General features: G+C 45.2%; 1 protein-coding gene across 2 annotated transcripts in view; it reads right to left on the bottom strand.

Annotated features, from left to right (window-relative positions):
- Positions 1–15146, bottom strand: part of MAP3K3 (mitogen-activated protein kinase kinase kinase 3) — a 67995-nt gene that overhangs the window by 6919 nt on the left and 45930 nt on the right. Inside the window, exons 7-11 of one of the 2 annotated variants that reach the window (XM_084748528.1) lie at positions 7601–7734; positions 4716–4777; positions 2018–2085; positions 1747–1839; positions 620–811 (exon numbers count right to left, since the gene is read on the bottom strand). In XM_084748528.1, coding sequence (XP_084604654.1) covers positions 620–811; positions 1747–1839; positions 2018–2085; positions 4716–4777; positions 7601–7734 — 549 coding nt within the window. Of the gene's footprint in view, positions 1–619; positions 812–1746; positions 1840–2017; positions 2086–4703; positions 4778–7600; positions 7735–15146 lie in introns of both variants that reach the window. The other variant, XM_084748527.1, reaches the window with a different exon arrangement.

Below are 15146 nucleotides of genomic sequence, written 5' to 3'. Positions count from 1 at the left end.
AGGCGTGTGCCAGCACACCCAACTTCCTAAGCATGTTTCTATCTGTTCATTATGATTCTGAGACAGGGCCTTGGTGTGTAACACACACTGGCCTTGAACTCACTATGTAACTCAAGCTGGTGTGGATCTTCCTGCTCCAGCTTCCTGAGTGCTGAGATTACAGGCTTGTACCATCATGATGCACTTGCCCCTAAATATCTGAATATGCAAGGATTAAGATTATGCCCTTTAAGCCAGGCATGATGGCCCACGCCTTTAATCCCAGCACTTGGGAGGCAGAGGCAGACAGATCGCTGTGAGTTTGAGGCCAGCCTGGTCTACAAAGGGAGTCAAAGGCTAATACAGAGAGACCCTGTCTTGAAAAACAAAACAAAACAAACAAACAAAAATATTATGCCCTTTAGCTTAAACTTGGGAAAACTAAAGACCAGGAAGAAGAAATGGTTTACCATATAGCCATGGAGCCAGGCCTATATTCTAGGGTGTGGTGCCTCCTCCAAAACTCTCAGTAGGGAGGACGCGCCAGAGCAGCATACTACTAGAGTAGGTGCCACAGTGGCACAGCTGAGCTCTTGCCTCAGCACCCCACAGCACCCTCCTAGTTAGGAACACTCCTTACATTTGGTTGGCACATTCCTTTCCTGCACAGAGAGGGCGTTCTCGCTGTCAGCACTCCGCAGGCGTCCACGGGGGTCCAGGTACTGTAAAGCTACACCCATGTTCTCGCCATTTGTACTCAAGGAGCGACTTGAGGGCACCAGAGTGAACAGGTTGCCTTGATGTCGCCGTATTCGGGGAAATGTTCTTCTGCCTGAAAGGGTGCAGGAGTAAAGTCAGAGCCCAGCCACAAACCCAGATGTGCAAAAGCAGACAGCAGTAACAACCAGCTCAGGTGCATCCCACCTAACACATACCAGAAAGGCTGCTGTCCCAGTTCCTTAAGAATCAAGACAGGCCGGGCGTGGTGGCGCATGCCTTTAATCCCAGCACTTGGGAGGCAAAGGCAGGCGGTTCTCTGTGAGTTCGAGGACAGCCTGGTCTACAAAGTGAGTCCAGGACAGCAAAGGCTACACAGAGAAACCCTGTCTCTAAAACAAAACAAACAAAAATGAATCAAGACAAGGGGCTGGAGAGACGGCTCAGAGGTTAAGAGCACTGACTGCTCTTCCAAAGGTCCTGAGTTCAATTCCCAGCAACCACACGGTGGCTCACAACTATCTAGAATGTGATCTGGTGCCCTCTTCTGGTGTGCAGGTGACCATGCAGGCAGAGCGCAGAGTACATAATAAGAAATAAATAAATCTTGAAAAAAAAAAAAGAATCAAGACAAAAGGATAAATTTGGAAGTTTCTTGGTTCAAGAAGCCCACACCACAAGGAACAGGCAAACCACAGCTCAAGTGTGCTCTGTTCCCTCTGCCACAGTGTTATTCTATTTGTTGCTGCTGCAAAAGATGGCATTAGAGAGATGGCACCCTGGAACACAGATGTACTCAAAGGACAGCATTCATAGTGGGAGCATCTTCATCTACCAACACCCCCATCCCTACTCCACATCTGGTTAGTTCCTTGACATTTTTGCCTCAAACCTAGGACAAAATACCTCAGGAATACAGGAAAACACAGAGGCTGGCTGGAGCACCTGGTTTCCTTTCCATCAACCCCTAAACCCTCTGGTGGTGGCTTTTTCTAGGCAAAAGTTCAGTCTTTCACCAGCCAGCCAGCAGGGGGCAGTGAGAGCACTCACCATCACTGTAGTCTTTGTGATGCCCAGACACGTGGTAGCGCCTGGGATAGGTTCCGCCTTTGACTCCTTTATCATAGAGCTGGGTCTCCCGATCTGAGTAAGGCAGGAGAGTTATGACATTGGCGATGAATCGATATGGATGAGTCACTTAAGTTCCTAAAGCCTCCTGTGACTTCAGAGTAGAAGTTCCAGGAAAATTACTATAGTTTTGGCTTTCCAATTTAGAGGCATCTGTGGTTTGCAGTGCCCACCTAGGCTCTGTGGAACTCACCTGAGCATTCTTTTCTGTTGTCTGGGAAGCTCCGGGCTCGGGACATTTGTGATTTCCTGAAGGATGAACTGGAAAAAACAAGACTCCAAAATAAATTTCAGTGCCTGTCTAGGGTAACCCAGAGGGCAGAAGGAAAAGCATCTCCCCTTCCAAATGGTGTTCAGAGAGGGAGAGGTGGAGGAAAGCGGCTGTAACTGGAGCCTGGTTTCTGGTGCTCACCACCCCACTTCAGTAGCCTGAGGCACAACAGGAGGACCCCTCTACCTGTCCTGCTGTACTGCTCCCTGGCTGTTTGCTCCTTCACATTTGTGGCCTTTTTCCTAATCTCCAATCTCTATAGCAGGTGAAGAGCTACAAAACCTAACCAAACAACAACAAACCAACTTGGTCTAGGCAGTAATAATGAAAATGCTTTCTTGGGGCTGGAGAGATGGCTTAGAGGTTAAGAGCACTGACTGCTCTTTCCAGAGGTCCTGAGTTCAATTCCCAGCAACCACATGGTGGCTCACAACCATCAATAATGTGATCAAATGTGCACTGTATACATAAATAAATCTTTAAAAAAAAAAAAAGAATGCTTTCTTTCTGATTGTTTGAGAAAGAGTTTCTCTGTGTAGTCCTGGCAGTCTTGAAACTTGCTCTATAAACTAGGTTGGTCTCAAACTCAAAGAGATCCATCAGCCTCAGCCTCCCTAGTCCTGGTATTAAAGGTGTGTATCCCTACCGCCAGGCAAAGAATGCTTTCTTATTCTATATTTAATCCTCATTCCTCTGTAAGGTAGGACAAATAATAAAAGTACTATCAGGTACCAGTTATTGAGCAGCTGCTGTGTTATCACTAGTCACTGATCGCCTACAGGCCAAGGCATATCGAGGAAGCAAAAGAGTTAGCCTTGAGCCAGGAACTCAGGGAGGCGGATCCTGTGAGTTCCAGGACAGCCTGGTCTACAAAGAGAGTTCAGGCCAGCCAGGGCATACAGAGAAACCCTGGAGAGAGAGAGAGGGAGGGAGGGAGGGAGGGAGGGAGAGGGGGGAGAGGGGGGAGGGAGGGAGGGAGGGAGGGAGGGAGAGTGAGAGACAGACAGACAGGCAGACAGACAGACCTTTTAGACTACCATCTTGTTTTAGAGATGGGCAAACAAAAAACTAAGAAGGAAGTTAAATTAAGCTATCTTTTCCAACATCCAGTTAAACCTGAATGGACCTTAGACATATAAGCACCTTGGGTGTGTGCCTGCACTGTGCATGCGCAACATGTGCACGTGAAGGCCAGCGGTTGACATCTGGTGTCTTTCCCAATTGCTCTCCCTCTTGTTTTTAGAGGCAGAGTTCCTCACTGAACCTTGAACTTCCAGATTCAGCTAGACTGGCTGGCTAGTGAGCCTCAGTTATTCTCCTGTCTCCACCTCCCAGTACTACGGTACATGAGAGATTGCATTCAGGTCCGCATGCTTGTACAGCAAGCACCTAACTGTCCAAAGCCATCTTCCTAGTCCTCTAAGTATCTTTTGAGAGTCACAGGTCAGAAACTCTCAGATAGTTTTGGAAGGCTGCCCCCTACTTTCAAACAACTAGACCATCATCCTCCCTTGGCACCCCATTGTTTAGGATAGTCCAAAGCTAGATCAGTCCCTGTCCTGGGTGATGCCTTATCAAGTGATAGACCCTCCTGCCGTGTTTATTTGTGCCTTTTTGTTCCCTGAGTGAAGAGCAAGCCCCAAAGAAATCGACACACTAATATAAGAACTAAGCGCGCATTCTGTGACATCCAGAGGAGGACAACATTAGTCATGGACAACTGACTACACCGTTGAGAAGGAAGTTCTTCCTGTTTCCCAGCCCTAGACTTATTTCCCAAACCCTAGTCAAACGGCTTCTTGGCATAGAGAGGTGAATGTCTGCTCCAAACGCCCTCACAAGCCAGGTTACAGTACACAGGGAAACTGAGGCAGGAAGAGACTGAGTTCCAGACCAGCTAGATAGTGAGAACTTGTCTCAACAAAGCAAAATAACACAACAAACCCTCAATACCACTAGATGAACCATATAGCCATTTGCTATATAAAGTATAGCATTGCTTTCTAAGAGAGTAAGAACAGCCATTTTACATCAAGAGGCAATAGTTGAGTTAGGAAATCCGGATAGTCTGTCTTCTTTTTGGTTTTTTGAGACAGGGTTTCTCTCCGTTGCCTTGGCTGTCCTCGACTCTCTTTGTAGACCAGGCTGGCCTTGAACTCAGAGACCCACCTGCCGCTGCCTCCCAGTGCTGAGATTACAGGTGTGTGCCACCTCGTCTGGCCTGATACTCTGTTTTCTAATTATCTATCGTAGCTTCTTATTCAACTACAAACATTTGGAGAAAGAAAAGACAGACAATAGACAGACCAAACTATGAGTGAGAATTCTGTTTTTCTTTTAAGTGTCACTAAGGCATTGCTTCTCAATCCAAATCACAGTAATGAGGTAAAGGCAGAATATAGTATGTTCAAGACACATAAAGCACTTGGATCAACACAACAAACAATACATGAGCTGTACTCCCAGGTGATATTAAGTTTATTTTACTGTGCACCCAACATTCTCAGAGTGTTGGAAAGTTGTTTTAATCCTGGGCCTGTGGCTGTTTTAGACACAGACTAGCCAATTCCACTCCTAAAATCATTCCAAACCACCCACAGCTCCATACCTGTCTGCTGACCTGTCCAGGGATTGACAGCTTCCTGACAGGGAATTCTCGGCACTGCTCAGGGGATCTAGCATCTGTAAGGCAAGCCACACAATAAAACTACAGTTTGACTCAAATCCCAGCCAGCCGACCCAGAGAGAGCTAGCACGTGGTCCTTTTTGTCAAAATACGGAAGTGTCCTTGTTTCTCCATGTAGCGGTGAAGGGTTATAAGGTACCAGTCTCCCTTAGTTTGGAAGGAAGCTTCTAGGATGAAGAAAAATGTTTGGCTGGTTTCACTAGGGCTCTGCCAATAAGGCAAAGCAGAGGCGCTATTTCTCTGGTTGGCATTTTCTTGGCCCATCAACACTAGTGCCTGGCACTTGACATGGTATTGCCCTGCAGAGGTTTCCAGTGGAGTTTGGGTGGGACCATAATGCTTCTGATTATACTCTATAATGCACAATTTACAAAGATAAGCATTACCTCATTTCACAAATGAGCACTGCAGACCAAGAAAGGTTAGGAGCCATAGCCAAACTCAGAAACTGGTGCCAGAGAAACAAGCTCCCTGTTCCTAACTCTAAAGCAGAGGTGAGAGGAATCTACATAAACTATTTTTCTAGCTTATAGTAAAATGCAGTAACAAAGAACTTTCAGAATAGATCCTCCCACCCCAATCTCCTAAAGGCTTCATGTCCCCCTCTCCCTGACAAAGCAGTGGTAAGGATGGGAGTGTAGCCTTTCAGGTTCAGAACACTGTCCTTACTCCAGATCCACGGAGATTAGTCCCAGGACTCATGCTGCTATTATCTGAGTCCAACACACACACACACCCCGCCATCAGCTTGATTAATATAATGTAAATGCTGTGGAAAGTTGTTAAATTATAGTTTGGGGAATGACAAAAAAGAAGAGTCTGTACATGTACAATACAGACAGATGGTCAGTCAAACACCCAGGAAAAAAAGATGGAGCCAAAGGCAGTCCAGGCTACTACTCTAAACGTGAAGCCACCTGGAAAGTGTGCATCTAGAAGAGTCTAAAGAGTTTCTCACAGCCCAAAAGGCTTGAATGATGAAAGCTACAGTAATAAGCTTTCTGTAAAATCTCACCTATGTTGGTGTTAAAGAGAGAGAGAGAGTGTGTGTGTGTGTGTACACACGTACACATGAGTACAGGAGCACACTAAGTCTAGAAAAGATGCCAGATCCCCGGAGATGAAATTGTAGGCAAGTGTGAGCCATCCAGTACAGGTGATGGGAACTAAATTTGGGTGTTCTACAAGTGCAGCAAAAACTCCTAACTGTTATGCTATCTTTCCAGCCTACTCTCCCTTTGTGTGTGTGTGTGTGTGTGTGTGTGTGTGTGTGTGTGTGTGTGTGTGTGTGTGTGAGATCTCCGGCAGCTAGAACTACAGGCAGTTCAGAGCTGCCTGAGATGCGTCCTGGTAATTAAGCTCAACTTCCTGAGCCTTCTGTTGATTATTTTATCCATTAGAAATTTTCCCTTCTTAAGTCAAATCCCAGAAACTTGAAGAACTTAACTCTTTGCAATAAAGACAAGCTCACTGAAGGGGGAGGAGGGGGAAGCCAGGCTATGGTGCACACCTTTAATCTCAGCACTTGGGAGGCAGAGGCAGGAGGATCTCTGAGTGTGAGGCCAGTCTGGTCTACAAAGAGTCCAGAACAGCCAAGGCTACACAGAGAAACCCTGTCTTAAAAACCAAAACCAAGCCGGGCGTGGTGGCGCACGCCTTTAATACCAGCACTCGGGAGGCAGAGGCAGGTGGATCACTGTGAGTTCCAGGACAGCCTGGTGTACAAAGTGAGTCCAGATGGCCAAGGCTACACAGAGAAACCCTGTCTCGAAAAACCAAAAACCAAAACCAAACCAAAACAAAACAAAACAAAAAAAACCCAAAACCAAAACCAGTGCCTGCCCCCCGCCAAAAAAAAAAAAAAAAAGAAAGGAAAAAAGTCAGAGGTACTAATAGGAGGCCAATGAGTCCCTTGAGTGCAAGCAGAACTGGGGCTTAGTTCTAGCCAATAGGGTAAGGCAAAGAGGCTAGGAATGCCCAGTCCCTATCATATATTATAGAAGACTCCATCTTTGTATGTCGGAACAGAGCCCGGGGCTGGCCTTGAAGAAGGCCATGCTGTAAGAGGATGGAGGAGGAGCTGAGAGAATCCTTAAACAACTCTAACCAAGAAAAGGCCCACAAGCCTACCAAACGCAAGGAACTAAACTGTGCTAAGAACCTTAAGCTCAGCAAAGAAATGCAGCTTGAGCAGTGCCTTGACTGTAGCCCTATGAGACCATGAGGAAAAAACCCAGATAAGTCATGCCTGAACTCCCAATCTAAGGATATGAAAACAAAGGTATATTGTTTTAAGACCAAGTTTGTGACAGTTTGTTATTTAACAATAGATAACTAATACAGCTATTAACAAAATCATGTTATTTTACTAGTCCTACAGTCTAATTCATAATTCCTCCCCACCTTCCTCAAGAAATAGCAAAACTAAAATATAGCCAATGAAAAACATAATCTGTCAGTTCAGGGTTGTGCACAGTTAAAACTGCTGAATGAAAATAGGGTCTTTGTATGCCGTACACAAACAGTACGACACAGTGATGTTTTGTGAGTGGCCTAGTCAGAGAACCCAAAAGAGGGATACAGCAAATGCTCACCTAACACTAGTAAGGTTAAGAAGGTTAGATTTCATCTTTGAAAAGAACTGACCTTTGGCTCTCCAAAGGAATAATATGTCTTGGGGTAAAATTGGTTTTCAAAGACGTATGAAATGGATATCAAATTCCTCAAGTCTGTAATGGGATCAGCGAGAGTCCCTATCACAATCCTGGTCTCACACTGGCCATGGTACACTCGACACCGACCCCCACACCCATACTCACACACTGCTCGCTGGTCTCTGGGATGAATTCACCTTCACTGTTGATGCTCGTATAGGATCCCTGCCGGGCAATATGCTGCTGTCGCTCAGGTACATAACCAGGGGGAGGAGAGCTTCGGCCAGGGTTCTGGGAGCCTAGAGCAAAGAAAGAAGACCTTTAAGAACAGAGCCAAGATGTGGCACCAGAGGAGCAGAGCCAGATAGAAGGCTGCACCCAAGAGGTTGGGATATAACTGAGACAGTCATGGTGCTCAGCTTGAGGAAGCAAACAACACCTCTTCCCTAAAAGTAACTTTCAGGGGCTGGAGCAGCACTAGAGCAAATGTAACTAAGACCCTGACACAGAACATGAGTCAGAGCTAACCCTGTGCCACAAGCAGGATATTAGCCAGCTTTAAAAACGGCTTAGGAGCTGGCGCATGCCTGTAATCCCAGCACTCAGGGAGGCAGAGGCAGGTGGATCTCTGTGGGTTTGAGGCCAGCCTGGTCTACAGGTCTACAGACTGTCCAGGACAGCCAAGGCTACACAAAGAAAGCCTGTCTTGAAAAGGACAAACAAAACAAAAATGCTTTTAGGACCTGAGATGGCTCAGTAGGTAAGGGCATTTGTCACTAAGCCTCAGTTCAACCCCCAGGATCCACATAATATAAGGAAAGAACTGACTCCCTGTAACCTCCACATGTACTGTGGCATCCTCCTATACATGTGTACACACACACTAAATAAACATAATAAAAAACTTAATGTGCTTGTATGTCATTCATAGTGCCACTTCTCTTGATAATGTCACACCTTCCCCTCTCTCTCTTTCTTTTAGGCACCAATGCCACTTCCTCCTGTCCAAGGAAGAACCTAGGAAAGTGACCAGTTCAATCCTCGATACATATAATTGAGAGATACACTGCAAGATCGCAAGCGGATGCTTGAAGCCCTAAATAATACCAAATCCAATGCATATGTATCTATGCCAAAGCTTAATGTATAAATTATGTATAATAAGAGACTAACAATAACTAGTTTGGCATGATGGTGTAATAATAATAATTCCAGGCTGCAGGAGATAGGAAGAGGGAGAATGAGTTCAGGACTAGCATATACCAAGATTCTTAAAAAGAATGAAAGAAAGTAAGTAACAAAACAAAACAGGAACAACAACAAAAACAAAACCCCACCAGGCCTAGGGATGTAGCTCAGTGAAAGAACATTTGCACAGCATAATTTGCATAGCATATGAGAGTCCCTGGGTTTGACCCCCAGCACTTCAACCTGCAAAACAAACAACAAAACTCAAACTAATGAAATAGAACAATTATGACAAAATACTTGAGAGCCATTAGGTTAAAAAAAGAAGGGGTTACCTGAATCCAAGCACTAATAATACAATACAATCTGATAATTGGGATAGCCACTAAGTGACAAATGGGCCATTAGCAAATGTGTCATGGATGCATTGGACAAACGTATGACTCACATTCCAGGTAGAATAGTGTGAGATTTTATTACGATACTCAGAGTAAAGCACAATTTAAAACTTATTGTAGGGCCTGGAGAGATGGCTTAACAGTTAAGAGTTCACACTGCTCTTGTAGCGGATCAGAGTTGGAATCTAGCATCTATGTTGGGTAGCTCAGACTCTAACACCAGGGGAATCTGATGCTTATGGCCTCAGGTGGTGCACGCACGCACGCACGCACGCACGCACGCACGCACAGAGTTAAATATAATATAGCTTAAAAGCAAAACAAGTCAGGCAGGGGTGGCTCGTGCCTTTAATTCAGTACTTAGGCCTGAGTTCGAGGCCAGCCAGGTCTACAGATCGAATTCCAGAACAGCCAAGGCTACACAGAGAAGCCCTGTCTTGAAAAACAAAACCAAACCAAACCAAACCAACAACAGAAAACCTAAAGCTGGACAGGTGTGGTAGTGCACACCTTTAATCCTGGCATGCAGATCATTGTGAGTTCGAGGCTACAAAGCGAGTCCAGGGCAGCCAAGGCTACACAGAGAAACCCTGTCTCGAAACAAACAAACAACCCCCCCAAAAAACAAAAACAAAACCTGAGTATGATATCGCACCCCTTAAATCCAGGTAGATCTCCTAATGAATTCTAGGTTGGTCTTGTCTACATAACAAATGCCAGGCCAGGCACATAGTAAGACTATTTCAAAAAAAATAAATAAAAATAACTAAAGCTTTCTGTGTGTGGTGGTTTAATAAGAATGGCCCTCAGAGGTTCATCTATTAGGATGCCTGACCTGCAGTTAATGGAACTGTTCTGGGAAGGGCTGCGGGGGCACCCTTGTTGCAGATGTCAGTGGTTTCAAAGTCTGTCCAGCTTTAGTCTCTCTTTCTGCCTTGTGCTTATGGATGCGATATGAGCTCCCAGCTACTGCCCCAATGCCATGTTTGCTTCCTCTGTGATAGCCATGGATTCACCCTCAGAAACTGTAAGCAAGCCCCCAGTCAAATGCTTCTTTTATAAATTGCCTTGGTCATGATGTCTCTTTACAGCAATAGAAATCAAGAAATTGTACACTTCTGACTTTTCTTTTTCTTTTCCTTCCTTCCTTTCTTTCTTTTTTTAAATGTATTTTTGAAACAGGGTCTCATTATGTAGCTCTGACTGTTCTGGAACTCGCTATGTAGACCGGGCGGGCCTCAAACTCAGAGATCTGTCTGTCTCTGCCTCTCAAATTCTGGGATTAAAAGTGTGTACTACCATATGCCAGCTTGATTTCTTCATTTAATATTTTCTGACTGAGCCAGATGTGAAGTTTATAAAGCTGAGTAAGGAAGATCACTAGAGCTTTGGAGTTTGAAGCCAGCCTGGGCATAAGTATAAACTAAAAAAATAGTACTAAAGATTGAGCCAGACCCAATGGCACTATGACTCAGAGGCAGGAGATCAGGAGTTTAAGGATATTTCTACTACTTAATGAGTTCAAGGCCAGCATAGGACATAAGAGTCTATGAATAAAACAAATTCTGAATAGTTGATTGGTAGTAAGTGAAAGTATGAAAGGAACTGTAATAAGAGGTCTTGTACATTCGTCTATCATCTTAGTTCTCCTGAGCTTTGGGCCCCAACAACATTTTGAGGCTGAGGTCCTGCAAAGGCTAACTGGACACACCTGAGCATGTGTCCCTGAGGCTCCGCTCCTCCGACGAGTACCTTCTCTAACTTGTTCTTACCTGATACAGGTAAGATACTCTGAGGTAGGCTGCGACACGTACCTACAATCCCAGCACTCCTGTCACTAAGGCAATGCCAGCCTCAGTGAGGACATTTTGGCCAGTGACAAGAGGCTGCCATTCACTCCTATACCTCTGACCGCATGAGTAGCATTATGTCGCCCTTAGTTAGAAGTTTCCTTTTTGTCGGACATTCACAGTAATGACCTCATTTGATTTTCAATAATTTGCAAAAGACCTTTGGCAAACATTCTCTAAGTAACTGCTAAGTGGCAGGCACTCTGGTAGGTATTTTCACATTGTTAGTCTAGAGAAGAAAAAAAAACAACCTTTAGAAGGTTCAAGAAGATATTAACATGGCCTCTGAGATAATACTTGCCAGCAAACCGCACAATGTGAGCTCACTCCTCAGGACCTACATGGTCTAAAAAGAGGACTGACTCTACCAAGGTCTTTTCTGGCCTTCCCGTGTGCTCTCTTAGCCCTCTTCCTGTTTGGGGTGCATATTTGTCCCATCACGAAGAAAGCCAGAAACATAAGAACCCTTTCCTCTCCCCAGACACCAGAAATGGCAAAGTACCATCCTTACCAAAGTACTTCAGGACTATTAATCTAGGTTTTCTCGGGTAGAACTCTGCAGGCAAGATGTTCTGTGAAAGTCGGGCGTGGTGGCGCACGCCTTTAATCCCAGCATTCTGGGAGGCAGAGGCAGGAGGATCACTGTGAGTTCGAGGCCAGCCTGGTCTACAAAGTGAGTCCAGGATAGCTAAGGCTACACAGAGAGACCCTGTCTTGAAAACAAAAACAAAAACAACAAAAAAATACCATGTAGAAATGCCTAGGAGAAGAAGATCAGTACCTGGAGGTGTGGGGAAACACCTGACCTCATTCTACCCTGGAAGACGTGACCATCCGATGCCAACTTTCTGTGGTCCTGACAGAAAGCAGTTTCAGAAGGAAAATTTAGGAAAATTTTGTGTATAGCGCACTCAGCCTGCACTCCAGGACAGATGGTAGGTACTATCTATACTGCAAGGGCCGAAAAGTCTGGCTGTTTATTGGGCATAAACAAATGGGCCTCAAAAAACTTTCTAAGCCAAGGAGGCTCCTCCTAAACTAAGAAGGACCAACCAAAGGAAGAAAAATATTTAACAACAACAAAAAGGTGCAATAGACTACCGCTTGAAAAACGGTGAGGGTTTTGCTGTTGTTTTGTACTGAGACAGGGTTTCACATGTACTTCTTCTGGCTGGCCTGAAAAACCAGGGTGGCCTTGAACTCAGAGATATACTTGCTTCTGCCTCATGAGTGCTAGGATTAAAGGCATACACTACCACCATACCTTGGGAAACCAGCTTCTTTGTTTGTTTTTGTTTAGATAGGGCTGTGTATTCTAAGCTAGACTTGAACTCATCCTCCTGCCTCCATCTCCTGAGTCCTGAGATGACAGGAGTCTCACATTTGGTGGTTGAAAGACAGCTTCTAAGGAGTTTAAATTATTCTCAGGGTTCCTCCAGAGACTGAGTTCTTCATTCTTCCACATGAAGTCAGTTGCTCCAACATACAGCTTTCAGTCGTGCTGAAGACACTTGATGAATTACCACCAAGAACACTTCCAACTGAGTCATGAAGACATCAAGCCAAGGACACAGTCTCAGATGAGAAGACTGGCATAAAGCTATAGCACTGCCTTGAAAATAGGCAAAGGATTGTGTGGATTTCCTGCTTCAACATCTCACTCAGAGTGACAGCTACCAAGTCAGTACTGAAGTGACCTCAGCAACCTGCAGGACACAGTGTATACAGGTATGTTAAGTCCCTATAGAAACTGAAGCTGCAGGGTATAAATTTAGGGGTACTTTGCTGTGAAGTCACAGAGCAATAATATCTACTAAGATGACCCTTGCCTTTTGTGCATCTGGACATGGCAATCTGCTTCTCGCGCTTTCACTGGTTCCATAACAGAACTCTACATTAAATCTCTTCTTCCTGAAACAAGTTAGAGCAGCTCCTTTCTAGCATTTGAACCCAAGATGCTGTGGAATAACAAGGTATGATTTCACCTACAATGAATTTTTAAAATATCTTATAAGGGATTAGTTAGAAAGAAAAAATTATTGCTGATATTTGACATTGATCCACAGCATTCCCTCTACTACTAGCTTGCTGAGTCCTCCCTTGCTTTTGCCATTGGGAGGAATCTAGCACACAGGGGGCCACTGCTGCAGACACAGGAGGGCCTAGAGGGAAAGAGCAAAGGGTTTCTGGGCTTTTATTTCCAGCCAGAGACTTTCACTTTTTCCAATCCACACTGTGGCCTACAGAAAGCCAGCCTTGTTATCTGATGGGCAGCAGGCCAGGGGCTATTGTGCACAGGCCTACTGCCTGGAGCAGGAAAGGGAAGTCTCCCCAGACCAATGACTATCAGAGGAAGCAAACGGAAACACCAGGAGGTGGCATGACTGTTCCAGGGTATTTTCAGTTTTGTTTTTATCTTTATTTCAAAAATTGAGAGCCAATAAGAGGCACACCAACAGCTGAGGACAAGTGAGGGAAGGGGCTGGGCGGGCAGGCCATGATGATACCAAGCTACGAGACTGGACAGTCTCACATTTACTAGCAGTGGCCAGGAGTGAGCCAGAAGGTACAAGGCTCTGCTTGCAAAGCACAACTGACTCCGGAGTCTTAGAGGGAAGGCAAAGGGGGAAAGTTCCCATGGGACATCTTTTCCTGATGCGCCCAGCCGACTGTGCTGCTCTAGCCAGCACCAGAAAAGCCTATCTGCAGTTTCCTCTGAAGGCATTCTAAGCGGAGAGAGACATCCAGGGTTTATGTGTGATCTGTTAAAATTCTCCCCCAGATTATGTTACTTCTTAGCCTCAGAGAAACCGAGCAGACACAAAGTATCTCCCTAGTGTATGGGTGGTTCTTCCACTTGTATTCTGACTTTAGGCTGAAATGCGGCTCTCACTCTTCTCAGAGAACCCTCAGCAGGAAGCTGATGCAGGCAGGAAGTTGCCTCCACAGGGAGTTCTAGGGCTTTGGGTCAGTGTTAATGTGCAGGTCACTGCAAGCACAGGAGATATTTCTAAATCCTTTTTGTTTGTTTGTTTGTTTTGTTTGTTTGTTTGTTTGTTTGTTTTTGAGACAAGGTTTCTCTGTGTAGCCTTGCCTGTCCTGGACTCACTTTGTAGACCAGGCTGGCCTCGAACTCACAGCGATCCGCCTGCCTCTGCCTCCTGAGTGCTGGGATTAAAGGCATGCGCCACCACCACCCGGCTTCTAAATCCTTTTTTAAGGGACAGATGAAGAGAGAGGAGTGTAATCCAATCTTTTTTCTCTTTTAATAGAAAATCATAAGCAACATTTCCAGAACTGCTCACCTGGGGCAAAGCTGTGCAAAAATACTTCTCAATCTTTTTATCCCATAGACAGTGACAACAATCTATGTTTCAATTCTGAAGCAGCTACCATCACCACACACTTTATAATCGTATCTAAAATCTCTCTCTTCTCTCTTGTTTGTTTTTTGTTTGTTTGTTTGTTTTGAGATAGGGTTTCTCTGTGTGGCCTGGCTGTCCTGGACTAACTTTGTAGACCAGGCTGGCCTCAAATTCACAGTGATCCGCCTGCCTCTGCCTCCCGAGTGCTGGGATTAAAGGGTGCAGCACCACCGCCCGGCAACTGCTTTATTTCTCAATGTGTATTAGCACAAACCACTATCAGGGTTTCGTCTCTTCAAACGTGTCCCAGGACTACACATTTATACTATGCATGGTATTTTGGCATTCTGCTACTAGTTATTGCTATAGTAAGATTTCAGCTTTTTCTTTCCCCCTTCATCTGAATTCATCCTCCACTTGGAGATAGAGGCTTCTCTCCTTTTCACCGCATTATAGTCCCAGACTCCATGAAGCACCCCTGCTGAAGCCCACTCATCATGGCCTATATGCCTCCCCTGTCCCTTTTAGCTTATTCGTCTCCTTATTACTTGCTGAGATCTCTAAAGATATTCTGACCATATATATTTTCCCCTCCCTTTTATGCCGTTAGCTTTCACCAAATACCTTAAAAAGACCGGTTGCCTCCACTCATCCGCAGGGTTGCAGTCCGCTCACCATGGGATTAGAGTGGAAATACAAGAAAGATGGACTAACTCAGGTAGAGTACATGATTAGTACGCCTGGAGTCTTGCGTTCTACCTCATGCCCTGGGGGGCCAGGGAGATGGTGTGGCAGAGGCAAAGGCACTTACGACACATTGGACAAAGGAATTAGAATGTGCCTCCTATAAATACATTAGTTGAGGCTTGGCTACATAGTTTCAGGGCACCACTTAGCAAATTATGGAGGA

The sequence above is a fragment of the Acomys minous genome (assembly GCF_964271855.1).
Source record: "Acomys minous genome assembly, chromosome: 12".
Classification (NCBI taxonomy): Eukaryota; Metazoa; Chordata; class Mammalia; order Rodentia; family Muridae; genus Acomys; species Acomys minous.
This window is presented reverse-complemented; position numbering and strand designations above follow the sequence as displayed.